Below are 27,745 nucleotides of genomic sequence, written 5' to 3'. Positions count from 1 at the left end.
AGGTGACGTTCTATGGTAATGACTCAAACAAGCCACACCCTACAGTAGATGCGTTACTAGCTACTAACCAGATGATGAATCTGATAGGTGCGTAACTGAAAAATGAATAAATCGGCTGTGGAAATATTAGCCTACCTCTGAAGAAATTTTAACTTGACTGGCTTCTAAAAATAAAAGTCAAGTGTTTTATTTTAGCGGGGAAAGTATTTTGTCACTGAAGAAGAGGCGACATGGGGATAGTGTATTCAGAGGTGAGCTGTCATTTAAACACGTTTAATGGGAACGTTTTTTAGTCTGTGTGTAGTTGTTTAGTCTCTGAGAGTTTTAGTAGGATGCCTCTCAATACAGTCCCTCAGCAAAGCAGCATGTGGATTGCAAGGTGTAGCCAGGTAGATGCAATTTCTCGCAGCTGAGTAGCACTACCTGTAGCCCAGGGTTCTCCAACCCTGTTCCTGGAGCTCTACCCTCCTGTAGGTTTTCACTCCAACCCCAGTTGTCACTAACCTGATTCATTTTGTAAACCTGCTAATTATTAGAATCGGGTGCTCTAGATTGGGTTTTGAATGAAAACCTACATGATGGTAGCGCTCCGGGAACAGGGTTGGAGAGCCATCATCCTAGCCTTTACGATATTTAAAGCACTATTCGGGCAACTTTATCGGTGTCTCGAGTAAAAAGGGTGAAAGAAAATCACAAAAACAGTTAATTTCGTGCAAACCACATTCCAGTGAAAAGCAGATGTCGGGAATCGCAGATGGGTGCAGTCGTTGCGTCATATAGCCGACTAACCTGGTTTACTTAATACATTCACTGCTAAATTATAATTAATAAACATAACACATCATGTACTTACATAATGAATTGTATGTAGAACATGATAGATAGCAGCCTACACTTACAAAACTTTTGGAGGGGAAGGAAAAGGAAATAAGTCAAACACTTTTCATAATACCAGAAAGACTTTCCTACATTCACTTTTATTGTAAATAAGAATATCTATTTCTGAACACTTCTACATGAATGTGGATGCTGCCATGATTATGGATAATCCTGAAGGAATGGTGAATAATGATGAGTGATAAAATTATAGACACACAAATGTCATACCCCTTGAAAAATGCTAAGCTATTTTATTGGTGTAGTGGTGCGATTGTTAGCATGTTTTGGGGTTATGATATTTGTGCATCTAACTTTCTCACTCCTAATTTTTCACAGTTCATTTAGGATTAGCTGTAATCATGTTAGCATCCACATTAATGTAGAAGTATTTAGAAACATATTATATTCTTATTTACAATAAATGTTACTCCAAAATGACACTACATTATTTACCATTCATTTCAATTGGGCACAAAATAATCTGAAACACAACCAAAACAAACAGCAAACGCTTCCAACAAATGTGTATATTCACAACCTTGATGTAGGCATTGCATGCTATGAATGTGAGACCAAATACTTACATTTTACTACTTTAATACACATACAAGTGAATTTGTCCCAATACTTTTGCGCCCCTAAAATGGGGGACTATGTACAAAAAGTTCTGTCATTTCTAAACGGTTCATCCGATATGGATGAAATTACACTCAAATGGAAGCTGACAGTCTGCACTGTAACTTCATAGTCATTGTTTGATTTAAAATCCAAACTTTTGGAGTATAGAGCTATAAGAAGAAAAAATGCTTCACTGTCTCAATAATTACGAGGGCACTGTATCATAGGCCTAATGGTACTGTAGAGCTCCGTCCTGCCCCTATGGGTCCACCGCCCTACAGCGCCCCAACCCAACACACCCCACTCAGCTTTAGGATCTTAGTGAAACTTTCATTATTGGTTCCATGTGTGTTAGGCCAAGGCCAGAGTGACAACCAACAGACCCCCATTGCCAGGACTGAGCAGCCCAGCAGGGATTGCCTAAATAGGTATCTCCCATCAAATCAAATCAAATGTATTTATATAGCCCTTCGTACATCAGCTGATATCTCAAAGTGCTGTACAGAAACCCAGCCTAAAACCCCAAACAGCAAGCAATGCAGGTGTAGAAGCACGGTGGCTAGGAAAAACTCCCTAGAAAGGCCAAAACCTAGGAAGAAACCTAGAGAGGAACCAGGCTATGTGGGGTGGCCAGTCCTCTTCTGGCTGTGCCGGGTGGAGATTATAACAGAACATGGCCAAGATGTTAAAATGTTCATAAATGACCAGCATGGTCCAATAATAATAAGGCAGAACAGTTGAAACTGGAGCAGCAGCACGGCCAGGTGGACTGGGGACAGCAAGGAGTCATCATGTCAGGTAGTCCTGAGGCATGGTCCTAGGGCTCAGGTCCTCCGAGAGAGAGAAAGAAAGAGAGAATTAGAGAGAGCACACTTAAATTCACACAGAACACCGAATAGGACAGGAGAAGTACTCCAGATATAACAAACTGACCCTAGCCCCCTGACACATAAACTACTGCAGCATAAATACTGGAGGCTGAGACAGGAGGGGTCAGGAGACACTGTGGCCCCATCCGAGGACACCCCTGGACAGGGCCAAACAGGAAGGATATAACCCCACCCACTTTGCCAAAGCACAGCCCCCACACCACTAGAGGGATATCTTCAACCACCAACTTACCATCCTGAGACAAGGCTGAGTATAGCCCACAAAGATCTCCGCCACGGCACAACCCAAGGGGGGGGGGGGGGCGCCAACCCAGACAGGATGATCACATCAGTGACTCAACCCACTCAGGTGACGCACCCCTCCCAGGGACGGTATGAGAGAGCCCCAGTAAACCAGTGACTCAGCCCCTGCAATAGGGTTAGAGGCAGAGAATCCCAGTGGAAAGAGGGGAACCGGCCAGGCAGAGACAGCAAGGGCGGTTCGTTGCTCCAGAGCCTTTCCGTTCACCTTCCCACTCCTGGGCCAGACTACACTCATCATATGACCCACTGAAGAGATGAGTCTTCAGTAGAGACTTAAAGGTTGAGACCGAGTTTGCGTCTCTGACATGGGTAGGCAGACTATTCCATAAAAATAGAGCTCTAAAGGAGAAAGCCCTGCCTCCAGCTGTTTGCTTATAAATTCTAGGGACAATTAGGAGGCCTGCGTCTTGTGACCGTAGCGTACGTGTAGGTATGTACGGCAGGACCAATCAGAGAGATAGGTAGGAGCAAGCCCATGTAATGCTTTGTAGGTTAGCAATAAAACCTTGAAATCAGCCCTTGCTTTGACAGGAAGCCAGTGTAGGGAGGCTAGCACTGGAGTAATATGATCACATTTTTTGGTTCTAGTCAGGATTCTAGCAGCCGTATTTAGCACTAACTGAAGTTTATTTAGTGCTTTATCCGGGTAGCCGGAAAGTAGAGCATTGCAGTAGTCTAACCTAGAAGTGACAAAAGCATGGATTAATTTTTCTGCATAATTTTTGGACAAAGTTTCTGATTTTTGCAATGTTACGTAGATGGAAAAAAGCTGTCCTTGAAATGGTCTTGATAGGTTCTTCAAAAGAGAGATCAGGGTCCAGAGTAACGCCGAGGTCCTTCACAGTTTTATTTGAGACGACTGTACAACCATTAAGATTAATTGTCATGGGCATGTTTTCAATACAGACTCCTTTTGTTACACAGTATTCCACATAAGACATCCAAACTGTATGAAAGTTGCACAGTATACCCTTAATCTGGAAATAAATCAAATATATTGATACATAACTTGACATTACTGTCAACCATTGTGACATTGTGGGAGGATAACCAACCTTCGAATGAATGGCAAGGCCGCTATAAATGGTAGGTTACACAGTTTCTTCTGATAAGTCTACCGTCTCAACATTTCCTAGCAAAGAAAAACAGGGAGAAGGGAGAGTTTGTAGACATGCTGAGATAAAGAACATACTCTTTGCCAGAATTCAGCCAGCCTTCACAACACATTGAAATATGGCCCTTTTGTGTTTTACACCTCCAGCAGAGGTATTGCATTTCTGATTGCGTGATATTCAGTTTCACTGACATATAGTATGTTCTATGGATGGCCTTAAACTGCAGTAATTTACGTCTGAGATTATATTAACATGACTGGACATGCAAACATATCTGTATCCATTCATCATTATCCATAGTGTCTCCCAGGTCTTCCTCATATTTTTGTTTTACATGTTTAGTGTCATTACGAAAAGCCTCTTATCAACCCTTGGTAAAGTTTGTAAATCAATTTAAGGTTTGTCAGACGGCCTTAAAATAATTTCAATCTTTGAAGCTTCTGGCTTGTCCAGTGTTTGCTGCACCGAGAGAATAAAGTGTTGCATCTGTAAAAATACACCTGAGCTCCGTAGACTGGTCTTCCCTGGCTGTCTGACCCTGCTGTCACCATTTAATCGTGCTAAGACATGATGAGCATAGTGTTTTCTACTGAAGCCTGTAGAGCTGTTAACACCGTGTCAGTGTGAAAAGTAGGGAATTATGTAGGAAAACTGACAGACCAATTACGTTACATTTCTATACTGACTGTGATTGAGGATAAAAAATATTATATAACGTTAGCCAACTTTTGGCTAGCTCTATGGTACATCAACTGGCGAAAACGAGCCAAGTTAATTTACTTCTGTTAAAACGGTACGAAACAAAAGCTTCAAAACATTTCTATACACACAACCACTGTTAGACACTGCTACCTGACAGATAGCTAGAGGCTAGAGCTGAACTGGCTGTGGTAGCTAGCTAGCTTTTTCATTCACTTAAGATATAACTTGAGTTGAGAGGGGATCAAACATTAGCTAATGTTACATGTCAGTTACACTACTAGCTCAGCACTGGGATTTTCTTTTTCTGTTAAGTCAAACAGTAGTTACCTTGCCAGCTACATCAGTTAAATAAAAAGTAGTCATTTTCTGTTCTACTTGCTTTTACAACTCAGAGAAAAAACATAACACACATAGACAACAGCTGCCTCTGTTCGCACGCTCTGTGGTGTCCACGCGGCCCTAAATCTAGTTGGCTGAAACCACCAAACAGCCTAGCCGACCGCTCTGAGGCATCCGCATGGTCCTAAAGCACACTGATGCCGCTTTTTGTATCACAGTGCAATGATAAAACTGGGGGGGGGGACAAAAATGCAATTTCACTATTTGGGAGGGTCATGTGAAAGTTGCACCTCTGCGACGGGGTCTCCTACAGATGTATTGTCTTGTTAAACGGCAGTGTTGGCCATACCCATATAAGCTATGATATTTCACTAGCCATCTGACAGAAACCGGAGGTGACCTGTATTTGACCGCTCTCAGGTGTCATCTGTGTTTTTTAAAGAATGTGACCTAAGGAGGGGCTGGCCAGTTGTCTCACAGTTATAACTGAAGTGAGACAGGAATTACCTGTTTTGCTGCTCATCTTATCTGCCACTGGCTACAGAAGGGTTCCTTCTCAGTACGGCAGTAGGCTCACTTACCGTATCTGATGTTGGCATTGTTTCATTGTTGGTTTGTTTATCCTTCAATAAACCCTTGACCCAGGTGTGAAATCAAGACTAATCAACATGCATTGATTTACCATACGTAGACTACAAATGCATGAACTGGTTTATGAAGTTACTTTACATGCTACCATTTGCTTATTTCCGCAGCCCATTTGCCAAGCTGCCTACGATAACGACCTTCAAAAGGTGTACCACATTCTAAAAGAGGATGCCAAGACTTTAAATGTTCAAGATGAGGAATCTGGCGATACACCAATCATAGCTGCCTGCAGACGTGGAAACATCAGCATGGTCAAGTACCTTTTGGACCTGAAGGCAGATGTAGCTATAAGGAACAAGGTAGTGGAAATGCAGTTCTGAGACATTTGGACAGTAGTTGTGTAACTTTTATTTATGCTTGTTTCTATGACTACCAAATACACAAACAGTAGTTATTATTTACTATGTCATTTATATTTGTTATTTTTTATTTTATTTTACCTTTATTTAACCAGGTAGGCAAGTTGAGAACAAGTTCTCATTTACAATTGCGACCTGGCCAAGATAAAGCAAAGCAGTTCGACAGATACAACAACACAGAGTTACACATGGAGTAAAACAAACATACAGTCAATAATAAAGTATAAACAAGTCTATATACAATGTGAGCAAATGAGGTGAGAAGGGAGGTAAAGGCAAAAAAAAAAGGCCTTGGTGGCAAAGTAAATACAATATAGCAAGTAAAACACTGGAATGGTAGTTTTGCAATGGAAGAATGTGCAAAGTAGAAATAAAAATAATGGGGTGCAAAGGAGCAAAATAAATAAATAAATTAAATACAGTTTGGAAAGAGGTAGTTGATAGGGCTAAATTATAGGTGGGCTATGTACAGGTGCAGTAATCTGTGAGCTGCTCTGACAGTTGGTGCTTAAAGCTAGTGAGGGAGATAAGTGTTTCCAGTTTCAGAGATTTTTGTAGTTCGTTCCAGTCATTGGCAGCAGAGAACTGGAAAGAGAGACGGCCAAAAAAAGAATTGGTTTTGGGGGTGACCAGAGAGATATACCTGCTGGAGCGTGTGCTACAGGTGGGAGATGCTATGGTGACCAGCGAGCTGAGATAAGGGGGGACTTTACCTAGCAGGGTCTTGTAGATGACATGGAGCCAGTGGGTTTGGCGACGAGTATGAAGCGAGGGCCAGCCAACGAGAGCGTACAGGTCGCAATGGTGGGTAGTATATGGGGCTTTGGTGACAAAACGGATTGCACTGTGATAGACTGCATCCAATTTGTTGAGTAGGGTATTGGATGCTATTTTGTAAATTACATCGCCAAAGTCGAGGATTGGTAGGATGGTCAGTTTTACAAGGGTATGTTTGGCAGCATGAGTGAAGGATGCTTTGTTGCGAAATAGGAAGCCAATTCTAGATTTAACTTTGGATTGGAGATGTTTGATATGGGTCTGGAAGGAGAGTTTACAGTCTAACCAGACACCTAAGTATTTGTAGTTGTCCACGTATTCTAAGTCAGAGCCGTCCAGAGTAGTGATGTTGGACAGGCGGGTAGGTGCAGGTAGTGATCGGTTGAAGAGCATGCATTTAGTTTTACTTGTATTTAAGAGCAATTGGAGGCCACGGAAGGAGAGTTGTATGGCATTGAAGCTTGCCTGGAGGGTTGTTAACACAGTGTCCAAAGAAGGGCCGGAAGTATACAGAATGGTGTCGTCTGCGTAGAGGTGGATCAGAGACTCACCAGCAGCAAGAGCGACCTCATTGATGTATACAGAGAAGAGAGTCGGTCCAAGAATTGAACCCTGTGGCACCCCCATAGAGACTGCCAGAGGTCTGGACAACAGACCCTCAGATTTGACACACTGAACTCTATCAGAGAAGTAGTTGGTGAACCAGGCGAGGCAATCATTTGAGAAACCAAGGCTGTTGAGTCTGCCGATGAGGATGTGGTGATTGACAGAGTCGAAAGCCTTGGCCAGATCAATGAATACGGCTGCACAGTAATGTTTCTTATCGATGGCGGTTAAGATATCGTTTAGGACCTTGAGCGTGGCTGAGGTGCACCCATGACCAGCTCTGAAACCAGATTGCATAGCAGAGAAGGTATGGTGAGATTCAAAATGGTCGGTAATCTGTTTGTTGACTTGGCTTTCGAAGACCTTAGAAAGGCATGGTAGGATAGATATAGGTCTGTAGCAGTTTGGGTCAAGAGTGTCCCCCCCTTTGAAGAGGGGGATGACCGCAGCTGCTTTCCAATCTTTGGGAATCTCAGACGACACGAAAGAGAGGTTGAACAGGCTAGTAATAGGGGTGGCAACAATTTCGGCAGATAATTTTAGAAAGAAAGGGTCCAGATTGTCTAGCCCGGCTGATTTGTAGGGGTCCAGATTTCGCAGCTCTTTCAGAACATCAGCTGAATGGATTTGGGAGAAGGAGAAATGGGGAAGGCTTGGGCGAGTTGCTGTTGGGGGTGCAGTGCTGTTGACAGGGGTAGGAGTAGCCAGGTGGAAAGCATGGCCAGCAGTAGAAAAATGCTTATTGAAATTTTCAATTATGGTGGATTTATCAGTGGTGACAGTGTTTCCTATCTTCAGTGCAGTGGGCAGCTGGGAGGAGGTGTTCTTATTCTCCATGGACTTTACAGTGTCCCAGAACTTTTTTGAGTTAGTGTTGCAAGAAGCAAATTTCTGCTTGAAAAAGCTAGCCTTGGCTTTTCTAACTGCCTGTGTATAATGGTTTCTAGCTTCCCTGAACAGCTGCATATCACGGGGGCTGTTCGATGCTAATGCAGAACGCCATAGGACATTTTTGTGTTGATTAAGGGCAGTCAGGTCTGGGGAGAACCAAGGGCTATATCTGTTCCTGGTTCTAAATTTCTTGAATGGGGCATGTTTATTTAAGAAAAAAATATGTAAATGTATATGTAAATATTAGATAAAAAGGATACTATCAGACCAAGTGTGACCTTTACTTCAATGTTTGTAGGAATCTACAATGGAAATGAGAATGTTCCTCAACTAGGTCATGCAATTGAATAAACAATACAGAAATATGTTAGTGTTATCAAGGAGGAGCCTGCCAAAACTGTGCGTCTTGTGAAATGTGTGGCACTGATCCATGCTCTCTCTCCCTGTCTGCCTGTAGAAACAGAGGACATGTTTGCACTATGCTGCAAAGAGGACCTTTTCCTTCTTGGATTACCTGATGATCACTATCCTCATGCCAATTCTGTTGATTGGATACCTCATTCTGGTAGGATATACTTTGAACCGCTGACCTTAGAATACAGTGGCGCAAAGTCTTAAGTCTCTCATCAGTCATGGCTCCCAGACCAGCCACACCAACTACACTGTAAGAGCAATAGGAAAGTGTTGTTGGTCACTGTGGTATAAACCTTCCTCCTTTCAACAGGAAGACAAGCAAAGGAAGAATGTGAAACTAATGAATCTGGTTCTGAGCACTAAAGTGGAGGTTGACGCTGTGGACTATGTGAGTACTGAGATGAAGTATATAGTTGTAATATTAGAATGATGAGCTACTGATCATTGTGTGTGACTTATTTGACCTTTGTGTTCACTGTGTATTTCAGCAGGGAAACACTGGTCTTCACTATGTCTGTCAGAGGAAGAGTCACAGACTCGTTCCACTGTTACTGGAGAAAAAGGCAGACGTTTCTATTAAAAACAAAGTAGGTGTGAGGTCACTTTTGCAAAGTGCATTATGTTAAGCTTACTAATCTATTCTCTAACCTCCTCGACGCCTCTGATAAAGCATAAGAGGACATTTTACGTTACTATTTCACTAAGCTTTGGTGGTAACAATGTATTATCCTGTCCTTTAGGATGATGAGACCCCACTGGATATAGCAAGGAGACTGCAGTTCAAGAAGATTGTTACAATGCTGAAAAAGCCTGACTGAAGGGGGGGGGGGCTTGCAGACGATGGAGAATTTTTCACCATGGCAACATCACCTTCTCGTCAGGCGTCTTTTGTCTGATGGAGGAAGGATCTCTGTTCATATGTATACGATCTATGGTTCGTATTCGTCACTTCGGCCTCAGCTGTCTAGCAACCATTCGTTAAGGTTCATACCAATATAAAATGGCCAAGAAATTGTTTTTAGATCATTTTTAGTCTCGTGGTTGAACCTCCTTGAAATATGACATTAATTGAATTTATACTATGCGTCTCAATATTTGTATATTGTATAATATATGTAAATTAGAAACGGATGAGTTCCTGGTTTTGATATTGTACATAGGAGTAAGTGAATTTAAACATTGTTACAGATTAAAGCATTCTATGTGTAGATACTCGGTTTCTTAAGCACTTGTCAATAAATTGAATTGTACAACAGATTTAATACATTTTTATTGAGTAGTTGGATACATTTATTAAAAAGCAGCATACATAAGTGTTCTAACAACAGAAGTAGAAAATGAATGAACAAACATGTCAGTCATTCTTTGGTCGGCACCCTTCCTTACCTAAGATCCAATAAAAATACTTAATCTATGTAACAAAATGACAAGTATCAGTAGGGACAGGTAAACCCAAATTGAATGTGTTTGATTAAAAAAGGCACAGCAACATTAACCAACACAACAACACAATAAAGTCCTAGTGATGACAGTTTGAAAAGTGCAATTTCTGTAGAGAGAGGTACTGTATGTTGAACTGGACCCTGGACCTTTCTCATGATAATGTACCAATAACTTAAGCTACATTCATACCCTGCATCTCATGGAGGATTATAACCTGTAATGTTTGTTACTAGTATATTTTCACTGACCTGGGACATTCTTAAATGCCGGCAGGTAGCCTAGTGGTTAGAGAGTTGGGCCAGTCAGCGACAGGTTGCTGGATCTAATCCCCGAGCTGACAAGGTAAAAATCTGTCGTTCTGCCCAAGGCAGTTAACCCACTGTTCCCCAGTAGGCCGTCATTGTAAATAAGAATTAGTTCTTAACTGACTTGCCTAGTTAAAAGGTTAAATTATTTTGTTTTAAAGACATCTAAAATCCATTCAAGTGTTCTGAAAGAGGACGGTGGTAGTAAAATCACAAAATAGAGGAATCCTCACAACACTGAATCCTAAACTCACAGCTTATTTTCCTCACCATCCCAATTTAGAGGTACATGATTATTGCTCCTTGAGAGCATGGCTTACTCAAACACACGCGAAGACTCGCTTTTACACATACTTGTAGTCACAAACACACAAAGTGCACAAACGTGTGTACTCACTCGCACCCAGGCACTGCGATATGTCTCCCAATATGTTTCAGATACAGTATTAAAATCGCTTCTGCTAGTGTGCTGAGAGCGGAGGTTAAAACTGGCCATATTTCTCCCTGACAATCCACTGTTCACACCAAGTCCTGCTGACTCATCAGTTTGATTATCTCACTGTACATCTCCTGGGGGGCGTCCAGACCCCAGATGAAGTCCAGGTGTTCCCAGTGCTCGATGTGGCGGTGGTACACCAGGTTGGGGACCTGGTTGAGCAGCACGGCAACGTCCTTAGGGTCAGCCAGGGTGTCGTGACCCCCGGACCACAGGGCCGTAGGCACCTTCATGTTCTGGATGTTGTACAGCGGGGGGGTCGACTGGAGGGAGGGGGGGGGGGGGGGGGGGGGGGGGGGGGCAGACAAGAATGGACTAGATGTCAGCTAAAGGCATCGATTGACCAATAGGGAACAGTGGATATGGACCAGTAAAGAGGTGGGAGCTTCTGAAAGCATTGGAAAACAACTTCAGTGTGAAGTGGTGTGTGTATGTGTGTTTTGATTGACTAATGAGCTCTGAGCTGACCTTACCTGGTTATAGTGAGCCATGTTCCCTGCTCTCCCATAGTCATAGGCCATCAGCTTTCCACCATGCACTGCCTGTAAAAAGAATACACATCACAAATACTTGGACTCTAGGTAGCTGAAGACGTGGTGGTCCTGGATGTAAAGGTAGAATCTCTTAACCCAGAAGTAAAATCTTACGGAATTTGGTCAGCTGCGTGATCAACTTCTGTGTTCATACATGTTAGAAATTGACAAAATCTCCACCCTCGCAAAAGACACATGTGCAAAGCAGTTCAAGCACCACCTTCACCCAATCCTGATACGTCCAAATAACCAGTGACAAAAAAAACCCTCAAATGTAACCAATGCTGCTCATTATCTCACGGATCCTATTCAGTCCCGGCAGATCCTTCAGTCGACAAGCAGAATCTGCCCCTGGGAGAGTACTATGTGCACCAAGTCCAACAGTAGGTAACCTTCAGTCGACAAGCAGAATCTGCCCCTGGGAGAGTACTATGTGCACCAAGTCCAACAGTAGGTAACCTTCAGTGAGGTTAAAGTTGTCTTTGGTAAATCTGGGATTGACTTTTACTCAAGGTTCATTCATTTCAACACCACTGAATCGTTGAGTGGGGGAAATGGGCGTGTTTAAGTCAATAAGTCTGTGTGCGGCAGGAATGTCTGTGCCACTCCTTTTCACACAGCGGAATGTCGATGATAGTTGACTTGGGTGTGAAACTGTGTCATAAACAGGGTGAAGGAATAATTTATGACACAGAAACATTGAGGAATAATTTATCAACATCTTTGAGATCATCTATTTATGTCCCGAGCGTCTGTTTTTGCTCAGTTGCTTGTGAAATCAGTGTCGGTTTGACATAAATAATAACTCCCCTGCATCAAAAAGTATCTGGGAAATTAAATTTGCAAACATGAAAATAAAAGAGAAAATCTTCTCTGACATATCCCCCTTCATAATGTAACGGTTTCCATGAAAGCCTCTGTTGTAAGCAATGAACAGACGAGCCGTGCATCCTGAATTGGGGAGGACTAGGGTTGTGAAGGGAAGGTACAGCGCCTTTGGAAAGTATTCAGACCCCTTCCCTTTTTCCACATTTTGTTATGTTACAGCCTTATTCTAAAATGTAATAAATTATTTTTTCCCTCATCAATGTGCACACAATACCCCATCATGACAAAGCGAAAACATGTTTTTAGACATGTTTGCAAATAAAAAATAAAAATACCTTATTCACATAAGTATCAAATCAAATCAAATTTTATTTGTCACATACACATGGTTAGCAGATGTTAATGCGAGTGTAGCGAAATGCTTGTGCTTCTAGTTCCAACAATGCAGTAATAACAAGTAATCTAACTAACAATTCCAAAACTACTGTCTTGTACACAGTGTAAGGGGATAAAGAATATGTACATAAGGATATATGAATGAGACCTGGGGTACTAATGTAAGAAATAACACGTAAAAAAAAAAAAACTGCATAGTTTCCTAGGAACGCGAAGCGAGGCGGCCATCTGTCGGCGCCGGAAGTAGCCGAGTTCTTCTATTCAGACCCTTTGCTGTAAGGCTTGAAATTGAGCTCAGTTGCATCCTGTTTCCATTGATCGTCCTTGATGTTTCTACAACTTGATTGGAGTCCACCTGTGATAAATTCAATTGACTGGACATGATTTGGAAAGGCACACACCTGGGCTACCGAGTGGCGCAGCGATCTAAGGCACTGCATCTCAGTGCTAGAGGCGTGATTCCAGGCTGTATCACAACCGGCCATGATTGGGAGTACCATAGGGCGGCGCACAATTGGCCCAGCGTCGTCTGGGTTAGGGTGTGGCCGGGGTAGGCCGTCATTGGCCCAGCGTCGTCTGGGTTAGGGTGTGGCCTGGGTAGGCCGTCATTGGCCCAGCGTTGTCTGGGTTAGGGTGTGGCCGGGGTAGGCCGTCATTGCCCCAGCGTCGTCTGGGTTAGGGTGTGGCCGGGGTAGGCCATCATTGGCCCAGCGTCGTCTGGGTTAGGGTGTGGCCGGGGATGGCCGTCATTGGCCCAGCATCATCTGGGTTAGGGTGTGGCCGGGGATGGCCGTCATTGGCCCGGCGTCGTCTGGGTTAGGGTGTGGCCAGGGATGGCCGTCATTGGCCCAGCGTCGTCTGGGTTAGGGTGTAGCCTGGGTAGGCCGTCATTGGCCCAGCGTTGTCTGGGTTAGGGTGTGGCCGGGGTAGGCCGTCATTGGCCCAGCGTCGTCTAGGTTAGGGTGTGGCCGGGGTAGGCCATCATTGGCCCAGCGTCGTCTGGGTTAGGGTGTGGCCGGGGATGGCCGTCATTGGCCCAGCGTCGTCTGGGTTAGGGTGTGGCCGGGGATGGCCGTCATTGGCCCGGCGTCGTCTGGGTTAGGGTGTGGCCGGGGTAGGCCGTCATTGTAAATAAGAATTTGTTCTCAAAGGACTTAAATAAAGGTTAAATCAAATAAATAAAACATATATATAAAGGTCCCAGTGTATGTCAGAGGAAAAACCAAGCCATGAGGTCGAAGGAATTGTCCATAGAGCTCTGAGACAGGATTGTGTCGAGGCACAACATTTCTGCAGCATTGAAGGTACCCAAGAACACAGTGGCCTGCATCATTCTTAAATGGAAGAAGTTTGGAACCACCAAGACTCTTCCTAGAGCTGGCCTCCTGGCCAAACTGAGAAATCAGGGGAAAGGGCCTTGGAAAGGGAGGTAACCAAGAACCCGATGGTCACTCTGATAGATCTCCGAAGTTCCTCTGTGGAGAAGGGAGAACCTTCCAGAAGGACAACCATCTCTGCAGCATTCCACCAATCAGGCCTTTATGATAGAGTGGCCAGATGGAAGCCACTCCTCTGTAAAAGGCACATGACAGGCTGCTTGAAGTTTGCCAAAAGGCACCTAAAGACTCTCAGACCATGAGAAACAAGATTCTCTGGTCTGATGAAACAAAGATTAAACTCTTTGGCCTGAATGCCACATCTGGAAGGAAAACCTGGCACCATCCCTACGGTGATACATGGTGGTGGCAGCATCATGCTGTGGGGATGTTTTTCAGCAGCAGGGACTGGGAGACTAGTCAGGATTGAGGGAAGGATGAATGGAGCAAAGTACAGAGATCCTTGATGAAGTCCTGAGCGCTCTGGAGCAGGTTCTCAGACTGGGGTGAAGGTACACCTTCAACCAGGACAACAATGCTAAGCACACAGCCAACACCACTCAGGAGCGGCTTAGGGATAAGTCTCTGAATGTCCTTGAGTGAGCTTTGTCATTATGGGATATTGTGTGTCGTTTGATGATGGAAAAAAACAATTTATTCAATTTTAGAATAAGTCTGTAACATAACAAAATAGGGAAAAAGTCAAGGGGTCTGAATACTTTCCCAGATGCACTGTATATAACTGGAAACCAGTAAACAACCAGAATGTTTGTAACTTTCAAGGTATTTTTGGGTACTTCCGATTATCACATAGATCTGTAATTATCTCAGGCGCTCCGTTTGACCTTATCACATGTACAATATATAAAATAATCAAATAAGATGATTTTAAAATGAAAAAGAATGACAAAGTGGAACATTTCTATATAATTGTATTTATTTTACTATGTCAATATGTCTTTGCTGTAAATGTTTTGGAGCCAAACTGAAGTTTGAATATTTGCATAGTTAATTAAAAAAATAATGCTATTGTTGATAAGATGCTTTTTAAAATTATTTAGGCTATTTTCTCTGGAACCATAGTCTATCCACTAGAAACTCACGGACAATATGGACACATATATATGAAAACGAGTATATATGAAAATTAAGACTATATATGAAAATGAAGACTATATATAACATTTTAAAAATAAGTTATTCAAGTATAAATTACCAAAGATACCATAGATTCAAGTAACTTTGGTAAATTACCTGTAGCCAAGCAACCCTAGTGTGGACGGAGTGGAGGCTTGGAAGGGAGAGGATGGGGGGGAATAGAGGGATTGGTAAGGGAGGATATGAGATGTGTAAAAGGGAAAGGAACATCAAAGGCACCCAGACAGGGGGATCAGAGCAGGGTGTTGTGAGTAAAGTCTGCCCGGGAGACTCAGTCAGTCGGGGAGTACATCTGACTGCAGATGTGAACTTAATCCAAAGCTGTGTCTGCTCTGATCCCTCTGGACTTTGATTGGACGTCTTACTTCCACGGCTCAGGAAATGGAGGCTCGTACAGTATTGCAGCTATTAGAACAGCATGGTTTAAGAAGAGCAAACTCATTCTCGATTCAGACTGTGCTGCCTGCACTCCAGCCTTCCTGGATATATAGGTTGCATCTAGGGTAGGCCTACATGACAATTTTAACAAACAGGGGCTGGGGCGGGATATAGGTTTGAAGAAGTGAGGTGAATCATATTGGATCCAGGGTGTTTTGATAGGCTCTCATCAGGTATGTTCTTACCTGAGACCAGTGAATCATGTTCTGCACTGAGGTCCCTGCTGGGCAGTGGGAGGTGTACACAGGTGTGCGAGTCTGGACAAAAACAAATGAATATAAAAATCAACATCTTCCCCATCTTCATTCATACCTATAGAATTGGCTTGAGGAATGTAGATTTAAGGAAGTCTACAACAGTAATACTGTACAATATTTTTATTTTTTTTAAAGCGATAACCAAAATGTGAGAGCTGTGGAGACGCACCATGTTGAGGTTCAGCTCATCGAAGCCACAGAGGATGAAGAAGAGGTTTCCACACAGCTCACTAAGAGGTTTCTTACTGCAGACGTTGGTGGCGAACCACTTAATGAGAGCACTCTGAGGCATGAAGTCCTTCTTCCCAAACACATCCTAGCATACAGAAACCAAACAATGGATTAGCATTAGTCAGTATTGAAATAATCAAAGATTCTGACCGATTGTTCAAATAAAAAAAACTTCCGCCAAAGTTAGGTAAGCAACAGGTTAGACGTACTGTATGAATAAATTGTGACATAATACAGTGTAAGAAAATGTTATTTTCTACTCACCCAAATGAGGAAATCGGGGAAGATGGAGAGCTTGCTCATGGGGCTGGCAGTGAAAGCTACAGTGGCCACTGGAGCCAGGCCGAAGAACATCTTGATTTTGCTTGCCAGCTCAGGCATGGAAGAGAATGCAATAAAAGCTACGGGGACAGAGACAAGCAGTCAGAAAAACATTTCATGGTTTAAAACGGTAAACCATAGTGTAGAATAGATAGCAGTGCCAAACTACAGGTGAAAAATATTCTGCTTCATGTAATATGACACATAACCAACAATCAAGCCATCTCACCAATAGTGGTTCCCTGAGAGTGGCCGATATAGTAGATCTGCTCCTGGCCTGTGGTCTTCAGAATGTGGTTGACCACCGCTGGCAGGTCCTTCTTTGCCATCTCATCATAACTGAAGAAAAAGAACAGAAGAAACTCAGTAAATGCCATAACAAGACTATTTAAATAGACATTTCATGTAATATCAAACATCATGTGTTTCTACTAGAAGCTCTTGTGATTCTGTTGGTGAGCACAGGGGATATACACTCATATGGTCAGTTTATTAGGTCTAGTACCAGGTCGGACCTAACTTTGCCTCCAGAATAGCCTGAATGCTTCAGGGCGTGGAAACGTTGTTCAGTTGGTTTCGAGGGACCAAACGTGTGCCGGGAAAACATTCCCTAAACCATTACACCACCGCCACCATCCTGTACTGTTGACACCCGGCAGGATGGGGCCATGGACTTGTGCTGCTTACACCAAATTCTGAATCTGCCATCAGCATGACGCAACAGGAAGCAGGAGTTGTCAGATCAGGCAATGTTTTTCCACTCAATTGACCAGTGTTGGTGATCTGTTGGAGCCACTTCTTCTTGTTTTTAGCTGATAGGAGTGGAACTCGGTGTGGTTGTGGGCTGCAATAGCCCATCTGTGACAAGGACAGACAAGTTGCGCGTTCCGAGATGCCGTTCTGCGCACCGCTGTTGTACTGCCCCACAGCCTCGTGACTCTCTGTAGGAGCTAACCATTTTCGTGTACCTCACTGGAACACTGGCCACTGAGTGAATATCCAGGCCTAGGTGCATAGCCATGACGTGAAGCGCAAGCAAGGATCAGTATAAGTGGAATGAATCTTTGAAGCTACCTGAACTGCCAGAACTCGTCGTGGTCAGGGCTGAGTGTGAGGTGTCTCCTGGACCAGGTGTTTCCCCTGCTGTTGCCGATCCAGACGTCGTAGCCAGCGTCGGCTAGCAGGTAAGCCAGGCTGGTGTTGGGCAGGTTGGTCACCCAGTTACTCCCCGCAGCCAGGAGACCGTGCTGGAGGAACACTGCAGGCTTGGGATCTAGGAGGATGAGAAATTGACTTAATTGAGCATATTGCTATAGGGTGAATATTGTAGCAAAGTAAAGCAAGGATCATAGGCATAACATAGTGGTTATGTAATATTTATCCATTCTTCTCAAACATGGCTGAAGAATCCATTCACATTCCAACATGACCAAAAATACATCAACTGAAAGTGGATTTAACTAACAGGTCAATTCATAATTCAAGTGTTGTGTTGACTGTCACCACCAGAGGGCGTGTCTGTCCAAGCTATGGTACATCCCAGCTGCAGGGCAGCCTTTCTCCTTGTGGCTAAACACTCTCCCAGTTCATTTTTGGGAGCTTTAAAAATCCCAGAAATCTGTCAGAAACAGGATCTGTTGCATAAACAGACCATTAGATGATAGGATTGGGTACTATCCCTCTATTGCACTGTCGGCGCATTTGACTGCACCTGCTAGAACACTTTCAAATCTGTGTACGTGATCATTGAACTTTGATATAGGGAATGGACCCCTAGCCTACCCTGTTGCCGAGACTGCCTTTACTTGAATTTCCAGCACGCTGCTGGAGAATTTTTTTAGATTTAACATAACTCCCAGGTGATTCCAAGAGGCACACATAATGCTTTGTAGTGGGTGCTGATGGGAAGTCCTGACTGTTGTCTTACAGTGAAATGTGCGTGTGTGTGTGTTTATTAAGTATCTATGTTTTATTTTAGTATTAAAACACTGTCATTCACTGTTACAATAGCGAAGGAGTTAAAGGGACAAAGAGGGATTTTGTTTTAACAATAGTCTAATGTATAGTCAAAGACATAAACACAGTGTTATCTGTTCAAAGGTTATACATTATGAATGATATGTCTCAACCACTTCGCCACAATGTAGCTGTGTGCAAGAAGACCAAATCTACAGTATCTCTCCTAGATTGAACATCAAAGATTTCCAACATTAGCTCTTCTAACTAGCACGGTTTTCAGAACAAAACCCCATCTGGGGGCTGAAATCATTCCAGCTCTGCTGTGTTCCTTTGGAGTGATCCAGACGCTCTCCCGTGTGAGCAAGGGAAGTGGGACAACAGGAAATGAGATGCATCTCCAGCCTATCACAGAGCCCTGCTGCCTCCCTGACTGGATGTGCTGCTGCTGCCACATTCTACAGAGCAGGGAGCAAGAAGCATCAAGAGATACGAACAACATGATGGCTCCTTACTTATTTAGAGGATATCACAATATATTATTGAGATTTTTAACTCCCCAGACTAGCTCAACCCTGGCATATCACATCGTATTGGGGGGTATCTTTCAAGTGGAACCCCTGGCTAGTTTATGAAGCATTTCTAATGACAAACCAATGTCAATATTAACACTAAACTGAATTTGCATTTTAAATCATTAGAGAGGGTCAACTGAAGTAGTTCATTTACTAATTCATGTTTTGGAAAGTAATCCAATGGAGTGAAAACAAGACCGGAGCCAAGGCCAGTGTTTAATACTCAAGGCACTTAAATTCACCTACAGAGAGATCTCTGTCGAGAACACGAGTTCTTGTTCAGAATGATATGAGACACTGTGTTCAGGGAAAAAAAGCATAGTTTATAGCATCTGAATTTGTTTTGCACTCGAATGGTGTCCCCCAATGAGATTAGTGTGAGGTTTAGCAATCACTTTGCTTATTAATGAAATACAGCGACAACACAGGCAAGAGAAACTGAATACTGATTCGTAGGAACCGGAGAGCGAGTGTAGCTCCGCCTGACAGAAGCGGTGGATCACGGTATTTTCGCCTAAACTTGTAAGACAACAACTTAAGAAGTTGAAGAAGTTAAGAAGAAATCTAAAACTTTTAATACCATTATGCATTCCTAACACACTAAATCAAATAATGTCTTCCTTATTACTGTAACTATTACTTTTCCCATGACATATTGAAAATACACTGTAAATACATTAGAACAACAGCCTAATAAATGAGATGGTTGGAAATGATCCGAGCTACATTTGAAACAGCTCATGCTAGGGACGGATTATGAGGAATACCAAACAAGTAAAAACGCCACAGAAATTCAATTCAATCATAGTCTGGGCTCAAAATGATTGAAGCATAGAGGTGAACTACTTGCAGCTCGACAGCCTCACTGGATGCATGTGATATTATAGCTGGTGATGACAGGACAAGCCACCTTCTGACAACAAAAGGTCAGGCGTAGGCTGGGCGGTGCAATCGCAAAATATAGTCCTCCTCCTCCGCTCTTGTCGAGAGTGACTAATGCTGAAGACCACTTCAATTTTGGATCTTGACTCAGTACTAATGTTTGACAATGTGGGAAATATCAGCACTTCAGATGTTAGTGACGGTGTTTGTGTGTGTGCGTTGGTCTTTGATATGTGGATCTGACCACAGGGCTAGAGGCCCTGGCTTTCCAAAGTGCACGTCAATGCAGACCTCTACTCCGTGTTTAAAAGAATTAAGGCCGCCGACCATATGAATTAACCCCATGCTATGGCCATGAATCTTTTGATGCCCACCGTCACCGTTCTTCAGACCGCGCGGGATCCGGTTGACACTCAGGATGTAGCCGTCCTCTGTGACGACGTCGTGCTCCTCTGTCGGGTAGCCCCAATGCCTGATGATCTCACTCTGTGTGGGAGAGAGAGAGAGAAGACAAAAACAAACAAACAGTCAAATATTTTCGGAATTCTGACAGAAAGGGTTTCTATGGTAACACTTTATTTTACAGCCCTATTACCATACTTTACTCACTGTGAAATTACAGTAAAATTCAAGCAGACAACATTATTTCCGCTGCCTCTACTAGTCAGCATGTCACAAAAAAAATCCATTCTTCCCCTGTTGCATTCCCTCCCACACGCCCATTCCCAGATATTATATACACTAATCTGGACCTTCAAAAGAAAGCGTGTGAGCCTGTTGGTTCCGGCCAGGCCTGCCATGCAATCTAGCCATGCATAATTAATACCCACCACCATTTCCTGTCTCCCTCTATGCTGCAAGTCTACACATTCTACTGACTGTGGGACTGTGATAAAACTTCTGCTGGCTCAACACACACTGAGGAGGTATGGAGGGGAGTATACAGAGGCCCAGGGGTGGAGGGGAGAATCGGTGTTCTGCTCTGTCTCATTTGGGTCTGGTTTTACATAGGGAAATGGGAGTATTGAAAATAATTTCATGTCACATGACCTGCGTGTGGGAAGGAGAGCTATTGAGAGGGTATGTGCTTTCAGGCCTACAATGGGAGAAAGAAACATTAGCATGCGAGAACCATTACTACTGGGAATTGTATTAGGATTATATCACTGAGACGGTGTAGTTTCCAATGACAAATACTCTATACTAACTAGACACTAGATTCAGGATCATGATATTGTGTTACTGTGCTCATAAAAGATTTAAGGATAACCACTGACATGCACCAGGCCCAAATCCACACGTTTATTTTACCAGTGGCACACCTTATATATGAATAAACATACATTGTATATTTTCTGACAAATTTTGGTGAATGCATTTGATTGTTTACCATGTCAAATATTTCAACTACTGTATGCCTGTACGTGCTCCTGGAGCACAAATTATACTGATATCACTAAGCACACAGAATCACAATTTGTCCCTTAAAATCCATTCTTGAAAAGTGAATGAATGCCTATCAAAACTCCTTTAGCTTACAACAAACAACCCAAGATCAGTTCAAGGGTTATTACACCTTAATAATAATAATAATTATTATTATTATTATATTAAATTATAATAATTATTAGCATTATTATATAGAAATACTGGAGCAAGAGGATACAGACAAATACATTTTACTGCAATTTACACATTTTTATATAGAAATACTGGAGCAAGAGGATACAGACAAATACATTTTACTGCAATTTACACATTTTTATATAGCTTTTTCTGTTTTATTAGGACAGATCTTAGACTGAAGGTTTTAGGTATATCATATGGCTGTGATATTGTCCTATCTAGAGATACATCTATGCTGAAGTTCAACACATGACAGAGGGACTTCCCATGACATTTTGTCAGCCGGTAACTCCCATGCAAATAACTGCCGGTCTCACAGTAATTGGCGGTTAATTAACGTAAACAAGTTCAGCATCTCTGGGCTTTTATGAAACTTTAGTTGCGATACAAACCTTAGGCTAAATGTTGATTTGAAGAAAAAAAAAAGATTGCATGAAAGGCATGGGCTCTGCTCAGATTGTTTACACAGGCTGCTGCATGCACACATTCCCTCATTCACAATTTGTCAAGCACATTATAATAATCTCACCCATCAGACTATTCTCAATTTAATATAGTCTTTAAATAGAGCCTACTAATATATGTGTGGAATTATATTTGGTTTAGAATGCACCCCCCCCCCCCCCCCCCCCCATATCTGGACCCCGACAAATCAGCCGAGCTAGACAATCTGGACCCTCACTTTCTAAAATGATCCGCCAAAATTGTTGCAACCCCTATTACTAGCCTGTTCAACCTCTCTTTCGTATCGTCTGAGATCACCAATGATTGGAAAGCTGCCGCTGTCATCCCCCTCTTCAAAGGGGGAGACACTCTAGACCCAAATTGCTACAGACCTATATCTATCCTACCCTGCCTTTCGAAAGCCAGAAGCCAGGTCTTCGAAAGCCAAATTAACAAACAGATCACCGACCATTTCGAATCCCACTGTACCTTCTCCACTATGCAATCTGGTTTCCGAGCTGGTCATGGGTGCACCTCAGCCACGCTCAAGGTCCTAAACGATATCATAACCGCCATCGATAAGAGACATTACTGTGCAGCTGTGTTCATCGACCTGGCCAGGGCTTTCGACTCTGTGAATCACCACATTCTTATTGGCAGACTCAACAGCCTTGGTTTCTCAAATGACTGCCTCGCCTGGTTCACCAACTACTTCTAAGACAGAGTTCAGTATGTCAAATCGGAGGGCCTGTTGTCTGGACCTATTGCAGTCTCTATGGGGGTGCCACAGGGTTCAATTATCGGGCCAACTCTTTTCTCTGTATACATCAATGATGTCGCTCTTGCTGCTGGTGATTCTCTGATCCACCTCTACGCAGATAACACCATTTTGTATACTTCTGGCCCTTTATGTGGACAAATACAAATACCTAGGTGTCTGGTTAGGCTGTAAACTCTCCTTCCAGACTCACATTAAGCATTTACAATCCAAAATTAAATCTAGAATCTGCTACCTATTTCGCAACAAAGCATCCTTCACTCATGCTGCCAAACATACTCTCGTAAAACTGACTATCCTACCAATCCTTGACTTCGGCGATGTCATTTGCAAAATAGCCTCCAATACTCAGCAAATTGGAAGCAGTCTATCACACTGCCATCTGTTTAGTCACCAAAGCCCCATATAATACCCACCACTGCGACCTGTATGCTCTCGTTGGCTGGCCCTCGCTTCATATTCGTCACCAAACCCACTGGCTCCAGGTCATCTATATGTCTTTGCTAGGTAAAGCCATGTCTTATCTCAGCTCACTGGTCACCATAGCATCACCCACCCGTAGCATGCAGCAGGTATATCTCACTGGTCACCCCCAAAGCCAATTCCTCTTTTGGCCGCCTTTCCTTCCATTTCTCTGCTGCCAATGACTGGAATGAACTGCAAAAATCACTAAAGCTGGAGACTCATATCTCCCTCACTAACTTTAAGCACCAGCTGTCAGAGCAGCCCACAGATCACTGCACTTGTACATAGCCCATCTGTAAATAGCCCATCCAACTACCTCATTCCCCACACTGTTATTTTATTTTGCTCCTTTGCACCCCAGTACCGCTACTTGCACACTCATCTGCACATCTATCACTCCAGGGTTTAATTGCTATACTGTAATTATCTCGCCACTATGGCCTATTTATTGCCTTTACCTCCCTTATCCTACCTCATTTCCACACACTGTATATAGACTTTTTCTATTGTATTATTGACTGCATGTTTGTTTATTTCATGTGTAACTCTGTGTTGTTTGTGTCGCACTGCTTTGCTTTATCTTGGCCAGGTCGCAGTTGTAAATGAGAACCCAGTCAGTTGGGTTGCGTGAATAACCCAACATGTTGGGTGGTTGTGATTACCCAAACATGGGTTAATTTAACCATCAATTGGATATTTTTTACTCTCATGCTTGGTTGACCTAGCAGCTGGGTCATTTTGAATTAAATCCTTAAGTTGTTTTCAGGAGGCGTGCCTTGTTAGGAGTGTGGCTTTAAGGCAGATCTAATTGGCCACCCGTGAGCATAAATGTCATTCCTGTTCATCATGTTAAATGAACATACTGAACATTTTAATTTACTGCATTTTACACATTCTTCTATAACATGAAGATTATTTCTTATAATAAGGTATAACACCTTATTGTATCCAACGATGGGATTCAAATATTCTTTTAGGGAATTTACACTCTGCTGTAAGCCTCATTGAAGCTACAACAATGTAAATGTTAAACCTCAACATGTGATAACTATAGATGGGTTAGCTGACAATGTCATGAAAACAATGTGCGCGCTTCCATGGGGAGTGTTGTTGTGATTCTGGATGGCCAGATTGCTAGCAAGAATGACAAGAAACTGCCATTTGGGGAATCGTAAGTGGCTCATTTCCGCTCGATTGATACCATGTCTTGCTTTGAGGTGTTTTGACTGATTTCATGTCAATGCTAATATGGCTAAAATTCACTAGCTAGCTTACCAACAACTGTAACAATGTATTTGAGAGACAAGTTCTCATTGTGCAAATGTATTTATGTTTTCAATAAACATTGGAGACAAAATGTAGCTTACATGTTGTCAACAATCTATGCCACCCATGTCTGTTTTGCCCCATAGTTGCACACGCCTCGGTTTCTTAGCTAAACACCCAACCCGTCTACAAAACAGATGAACAGGAATGGCATTTACTCCCATGGGTGGCTAAAATGAACTGAAAGCCACGCCCCTACTAAACGCCTCTAGTCTTCTGATCCGCTGGGTCATAGCTCAATAACCCAGCATCTATAACCCAGCATCAATAACCCAGCATCAATAACCCAGCAGTTTATAAAGAAAACAACCAAACTAAGTGACCAAAGGCCTGTAATCCAGCAGTATTTTAGTGCAGGTAGGCTACACCAGTTGTAAAGTGAATTTATGTGACTAATTTTAAGAATTGAGCAATAAATAGGCTATAGCAGCATGAGAAAGCTGGGATCCTCTATTAAATATTGCCCAGTCAAAATTCTGTTTTCACACGCAATTGTGTAATGACTGAGTTTACAAGAACACGTTTCACTTGGCTCTGTAAGCTTTGGGCTCTCCAACCCTGTTCCAGGGGTTCTAGCCCTATGGGCATCACTTTAGTTGTGATACAAACCTTATTAAAACATATAGGCCAATGGGCTAGGCTACATGATGCATGCCACTATGATTCGAAAAAGTCAGGGGGGAAAAAAGTTGCTGTTTCTTGCCTTAGACTGCACACACTGGGCATCATTCACATGATAATATTCTCACCCCTAAGACTATTCTCAATTTAATCTTGTCTTTACATATCATACTATATTTGTGAAATTAGTTTTGAATGGGCCATTATCATGCATCTGTCGGAACAGAAAAAAATATAAATAATAATGAACAAGTCATCCATAGGTACTTGAATAGAGAAAGGAGGCCGCTTTTCCTGCGGTTCACTTACATGCCAGCCAGGTAGGCTACTCCAGCTGCAAAGCGAAGAAATGTGCTTAATATTAGGATAGTTGAGGAATAAATATAGTAGGCCTAGCCTATAGAACGCTGATGGGATCCTCTACATTTTAATAGAAGCCATCAAAACTCTTGTTTTCTCAAACAATTGCATAGCCTATAGAAATGCAACATGGGCTTATACGAACACTTATTTCATTCCATGCATCAACCAGCTGTGAGGAGCTGGCTCTCACTCTGCAACAGGTGAGCCTATTCTTTTCAAACTCTGAATGCCAAGGCTCTCAAGAAGTGTTTGGTTCGATTTTCAATGGCATTTGCATTGATGTCAGAGTGATTAGATGGGCATTACGAACTGGGTTGTTCGAGCCCTGACAGCTGATTGCCTGACAGCCACAGTATATCAGACCGTATACCAAGGGTTTGACGAAACATTTATTTTTACTGCTCTACTTACGTTGGTAACCAGTTTATAATAGCAATAAGGCACCTTGGGGTTTGTGGTATATGGCCAATATACCACAGCTAAGGGCTGTGTCAAGGCACGACGCCATATACCACACCCCCTCATGCGTTATTGCTTAAATAGAGCGCTGAGTACCAGGTCATTAGCAACTGGCCGTTAGCAAGTCTGGTGGGCTACTAAAGACCATCAGAGTGCAGTTTTGGAGAAGCCTAGTTACTCATTTGACTGCGGTAATGACTACTGATTGCCGGTAAAACAGTCATGGCAACAGCCCCACTATCACATGTTATGACATTCCTTGACATAACTCATGGGATATATGGGGTACAAAGGGCAGAATGTGGGCTAAAACAGTACTCCCCACATGAGGTAACCACCATGACTATTTGTTCGTGTGGCCCAGAAGATTGCCTAGTTCTATGAATTGTTAATGAGCTCTATGAACCAAGAAGTCCGGTAGTGTTTTTGAAGTGTGGAGAAATACAATTTGTCAGTCAGTATCTGGCCACTTTGTTTACGAGAACACCGCTTCTGTTATTGATTTGATCTAACTCACAATGTTCATGTTGACCTCTGGGTCCAGTCTTTTACTGTCTTTCAGCGAGGATCTCTGACACTGGGCCGCTCCAGTGTTCAGGAAAGCCACTAAAAGTAGAACCCACACCATGTTCACTCTGAAAAACATAATACATGTGTTATAAACCTCTAAAAAATGAAAAATACCTTTTCTGACCACATTATGTCAAGACCTATACAGCAGCACACACCTGGAAATATACATATGGTCAAAGGGCACTTAATGCATTAAACATATCATTGCAATCCTAATCTCTCATCGACCATAATAATAACGCAAGATTTTAGTTCTGGGTTAAACGAGATTATTGCAATCCAAATGTTGCTACTCAATCCCAAATCTTGCTTCTCTTTGGATTTCACAGATGCTAGTCAGCTGCCTTTACTTCTCTTCGCCATGAGATATGGCTTGATAGTGTTTTTGCATTTGATACAAGTTCAAAGTTAAGCCATATGTTTGTGTAATATCAAAGGATTTTGGGATTGTGGCAAGAATTATCACTAAATAGATCAATGCTATAAATACTGCTATTGAGTGGGTCCAGATTTTGACATTGAGCTATTTGGTGCGGCAGGTAGCCTAGTGGACTCGTAACCGAAAGGTTGCAAGATCGAATCCCCGAGCTGACAAGGTAAAAATATGTTGTTCTGCCCCTGAACAAGGCAGTTCCTAGACAGTCATTGAAAATAATGATTTGTTCTTAACGGACTTGCCTAGTTAAATAATGGTAAAATAATAAATAAAAATGATTGAGTCTCATAGCCGATTAGTTAGAGAACAACAAATTGGATTATAAAGGTTGCCTTTGCAGTCAATAGAGCAAAAAAGGCATTTTAATTAGTTGTTGTGAAGAGTTTAAGATACGTTTGATATAACACCAGGATTTTCATGAGTAAGTGAAAGTTTAAATCTCTAGCCTTTACAAAGGAAAAAGGTTCATTAGACCTAACCTACAGCATGCGTTGACCTAACCTACAGGCTTCCGGATCGCTCCGGGCAAACTAGCGTTTCTTCTCCATGATGAATGTATGGAGCGATTATAAAGCAGCGGAATGAAATTCAGGATGAGTAGTCAGACAAAGGCTTCATTCAGTAGGCCATTGTTGACATTCATTCCACACTGACAACTTCTAAACTATTGCCACATATCACGTTGGTTATATATGGAAAACGCAAACATTTTTATCAGCTATCAAATAGCCTATATCCCCAAAAATATAATTTACGATAGCTACAATGTGTCCAAACACTTACCCGGACAACTTCGGTGTAGAATTAGAATACTGTATTATTCTTGGTTGGCCGACGAAAGAGGAATAAGTCACAAGAGCAGCAGCGTGATAAAACGTCAGAGGCACCAGTGGGATGTAATCATTACTCAAGTTACAA

The 27,745-nt window shown here is 42.6% G+C and overlaps 2 protein-coding genes across 5 annotated transcripts; one reads left to right on the top strand and one right to left on the bottom strand.

The window, feature by feature from the left end:
- The first annotated feature begins 25 nt into the window (after positions 1-25).
- Positions 26-9,796, top strand: ankrd22 (ankyrin repeat domain 22). 3 transcript variants are annotated; one of them, XM_021564783.3, is made up of 6 exons: positions 26-251; positions 5,602-5,793; positions 8,585-8,692; positions 8,852-8,929; positions 9,033-9,128; positions 9,282-9,796. In XM_021564783.3, the coding sequence occupies exons 1-6, from the start codon at positions 231-233 to the stop codon at positions 9,357-9,359; spliced, it is 573 nt and encodes a 190-aa protein (XP_021420458.2). In that variant the 5' UTR covers positions 26-230; the 3' UTR covers positions 9,360-9,796. The 3 variants fall into 3 exon arrangements, with proteins under 3 accessions (XP_021420458.2, XP_021420457.2, XP_090058051.1); XM_021564782.3 differs by having other exon boundaries at positions 9,030-9,128; XM_090201925.1 differs by lacking the exon at positions 5,602-5,793 and having other exon boundaries at positions 35-251; positions 9,030-9,128.
- lipf (lipase F, gastric type) lies at positions 9,793-27,745 on the bottom strand. Of its 2 annotated transcripts, none has more exons than XM_036946231.2 (10): positions 27,611-27,745; positions 26,336-26,453; positions 20,111-20,222; positions 17,398-17,596; positions 16,553-16,662; positions 16,267-16,403; positions 15,941-16,087; positions 15,700-15,771; positions 11,259-11,327; positions 9,793-11,048 (listed from the first exon to the last, which is right to left on the bottom strand). In XM_036946231.2, exons 2-10 carry the CDS (start codon positions 26,444-26,446, stop codon positions 10,809-10,811), a joined length of 1,197 nt encoding a protein of 398 aa, XP_036802126.2. In that variant the 5' UTR covers positions 26,447-26,453; positions 27,611-27,745; the 3' UTR covers positions 9,793-10,808. The 2 variants fall into 2 exon arrangements, with proteins under 2 accessions (XP_036802126.2, XP_036802127.2); XM_036946232.2 differs by having other exon boundaries at positions 20,117-20,222; positions 27,611-27,715.

Source organism: Oncorhynchus mykiss, chromosome 16 (genome assembly GCF_057628025.1).
Source record: "Oncorhynchus mykiss isolate SJ-2025 chromosome 16, ASM5762802v1, whole genome shotgun sequence".
Classification (NCBI taxonomy): Eukaryota; Metazoa; Chordata; class Actinopteri; order Salmoniformes; family Salmonidae; genus Oncorhynchus; species Oncorhynchus mykiss.
The sequence above is the reverse complement of the archived record's forward strand: the minus strand, read 5'-3'. Positions and strand labels throughout refer to the sequence as shown.

Excerpts from the sequence above, each read along its gene's own strand:
- ankrd22 (XM_021564782.3), top strand. The coding sequence starts at position 231 with ATGGGGATAGTGTATTCAGAG. Across the intron at positions 252-5,601 it reads TGGGGATAGTGTATTCAGAG|CCCATTTGCCAAGCTGCCTA; the intron begins GTGAGCTGTCAT and ends TTATTTCCGCAG. Across the intron at positions 5,794-8,584 it reads ATGTAGCTATAAGGAACAAG|AAACAGAGGACATGTTTGCA; the intron begins GTAGTGGAAATG and ends GTCTGCCTGTAG.
- lipf (XM_036946231.2), bottom strand. The coding sequence starts at position 26,446 with ATGGTGTGGGTTCTACTTTTAGTGGCTTTCCTGAACACTGGAGCGGCC. Across the intron at positions 16,663-17,397 it reads GACGAGTTCTGGCAGTTCAG|TTATGATGAGATGGCAAAGA; the intron begins GTAGCTTCAAAG and ends CTTTTTCTTCAG. Across the intron at positions 11,328-15,699 it reads ACATGATTCACTGGTCTCAG|GCAGTGCATGGTGGAAAGCT; the intron begins GTAAGAACATAC and ends TTCTTTTTACAG.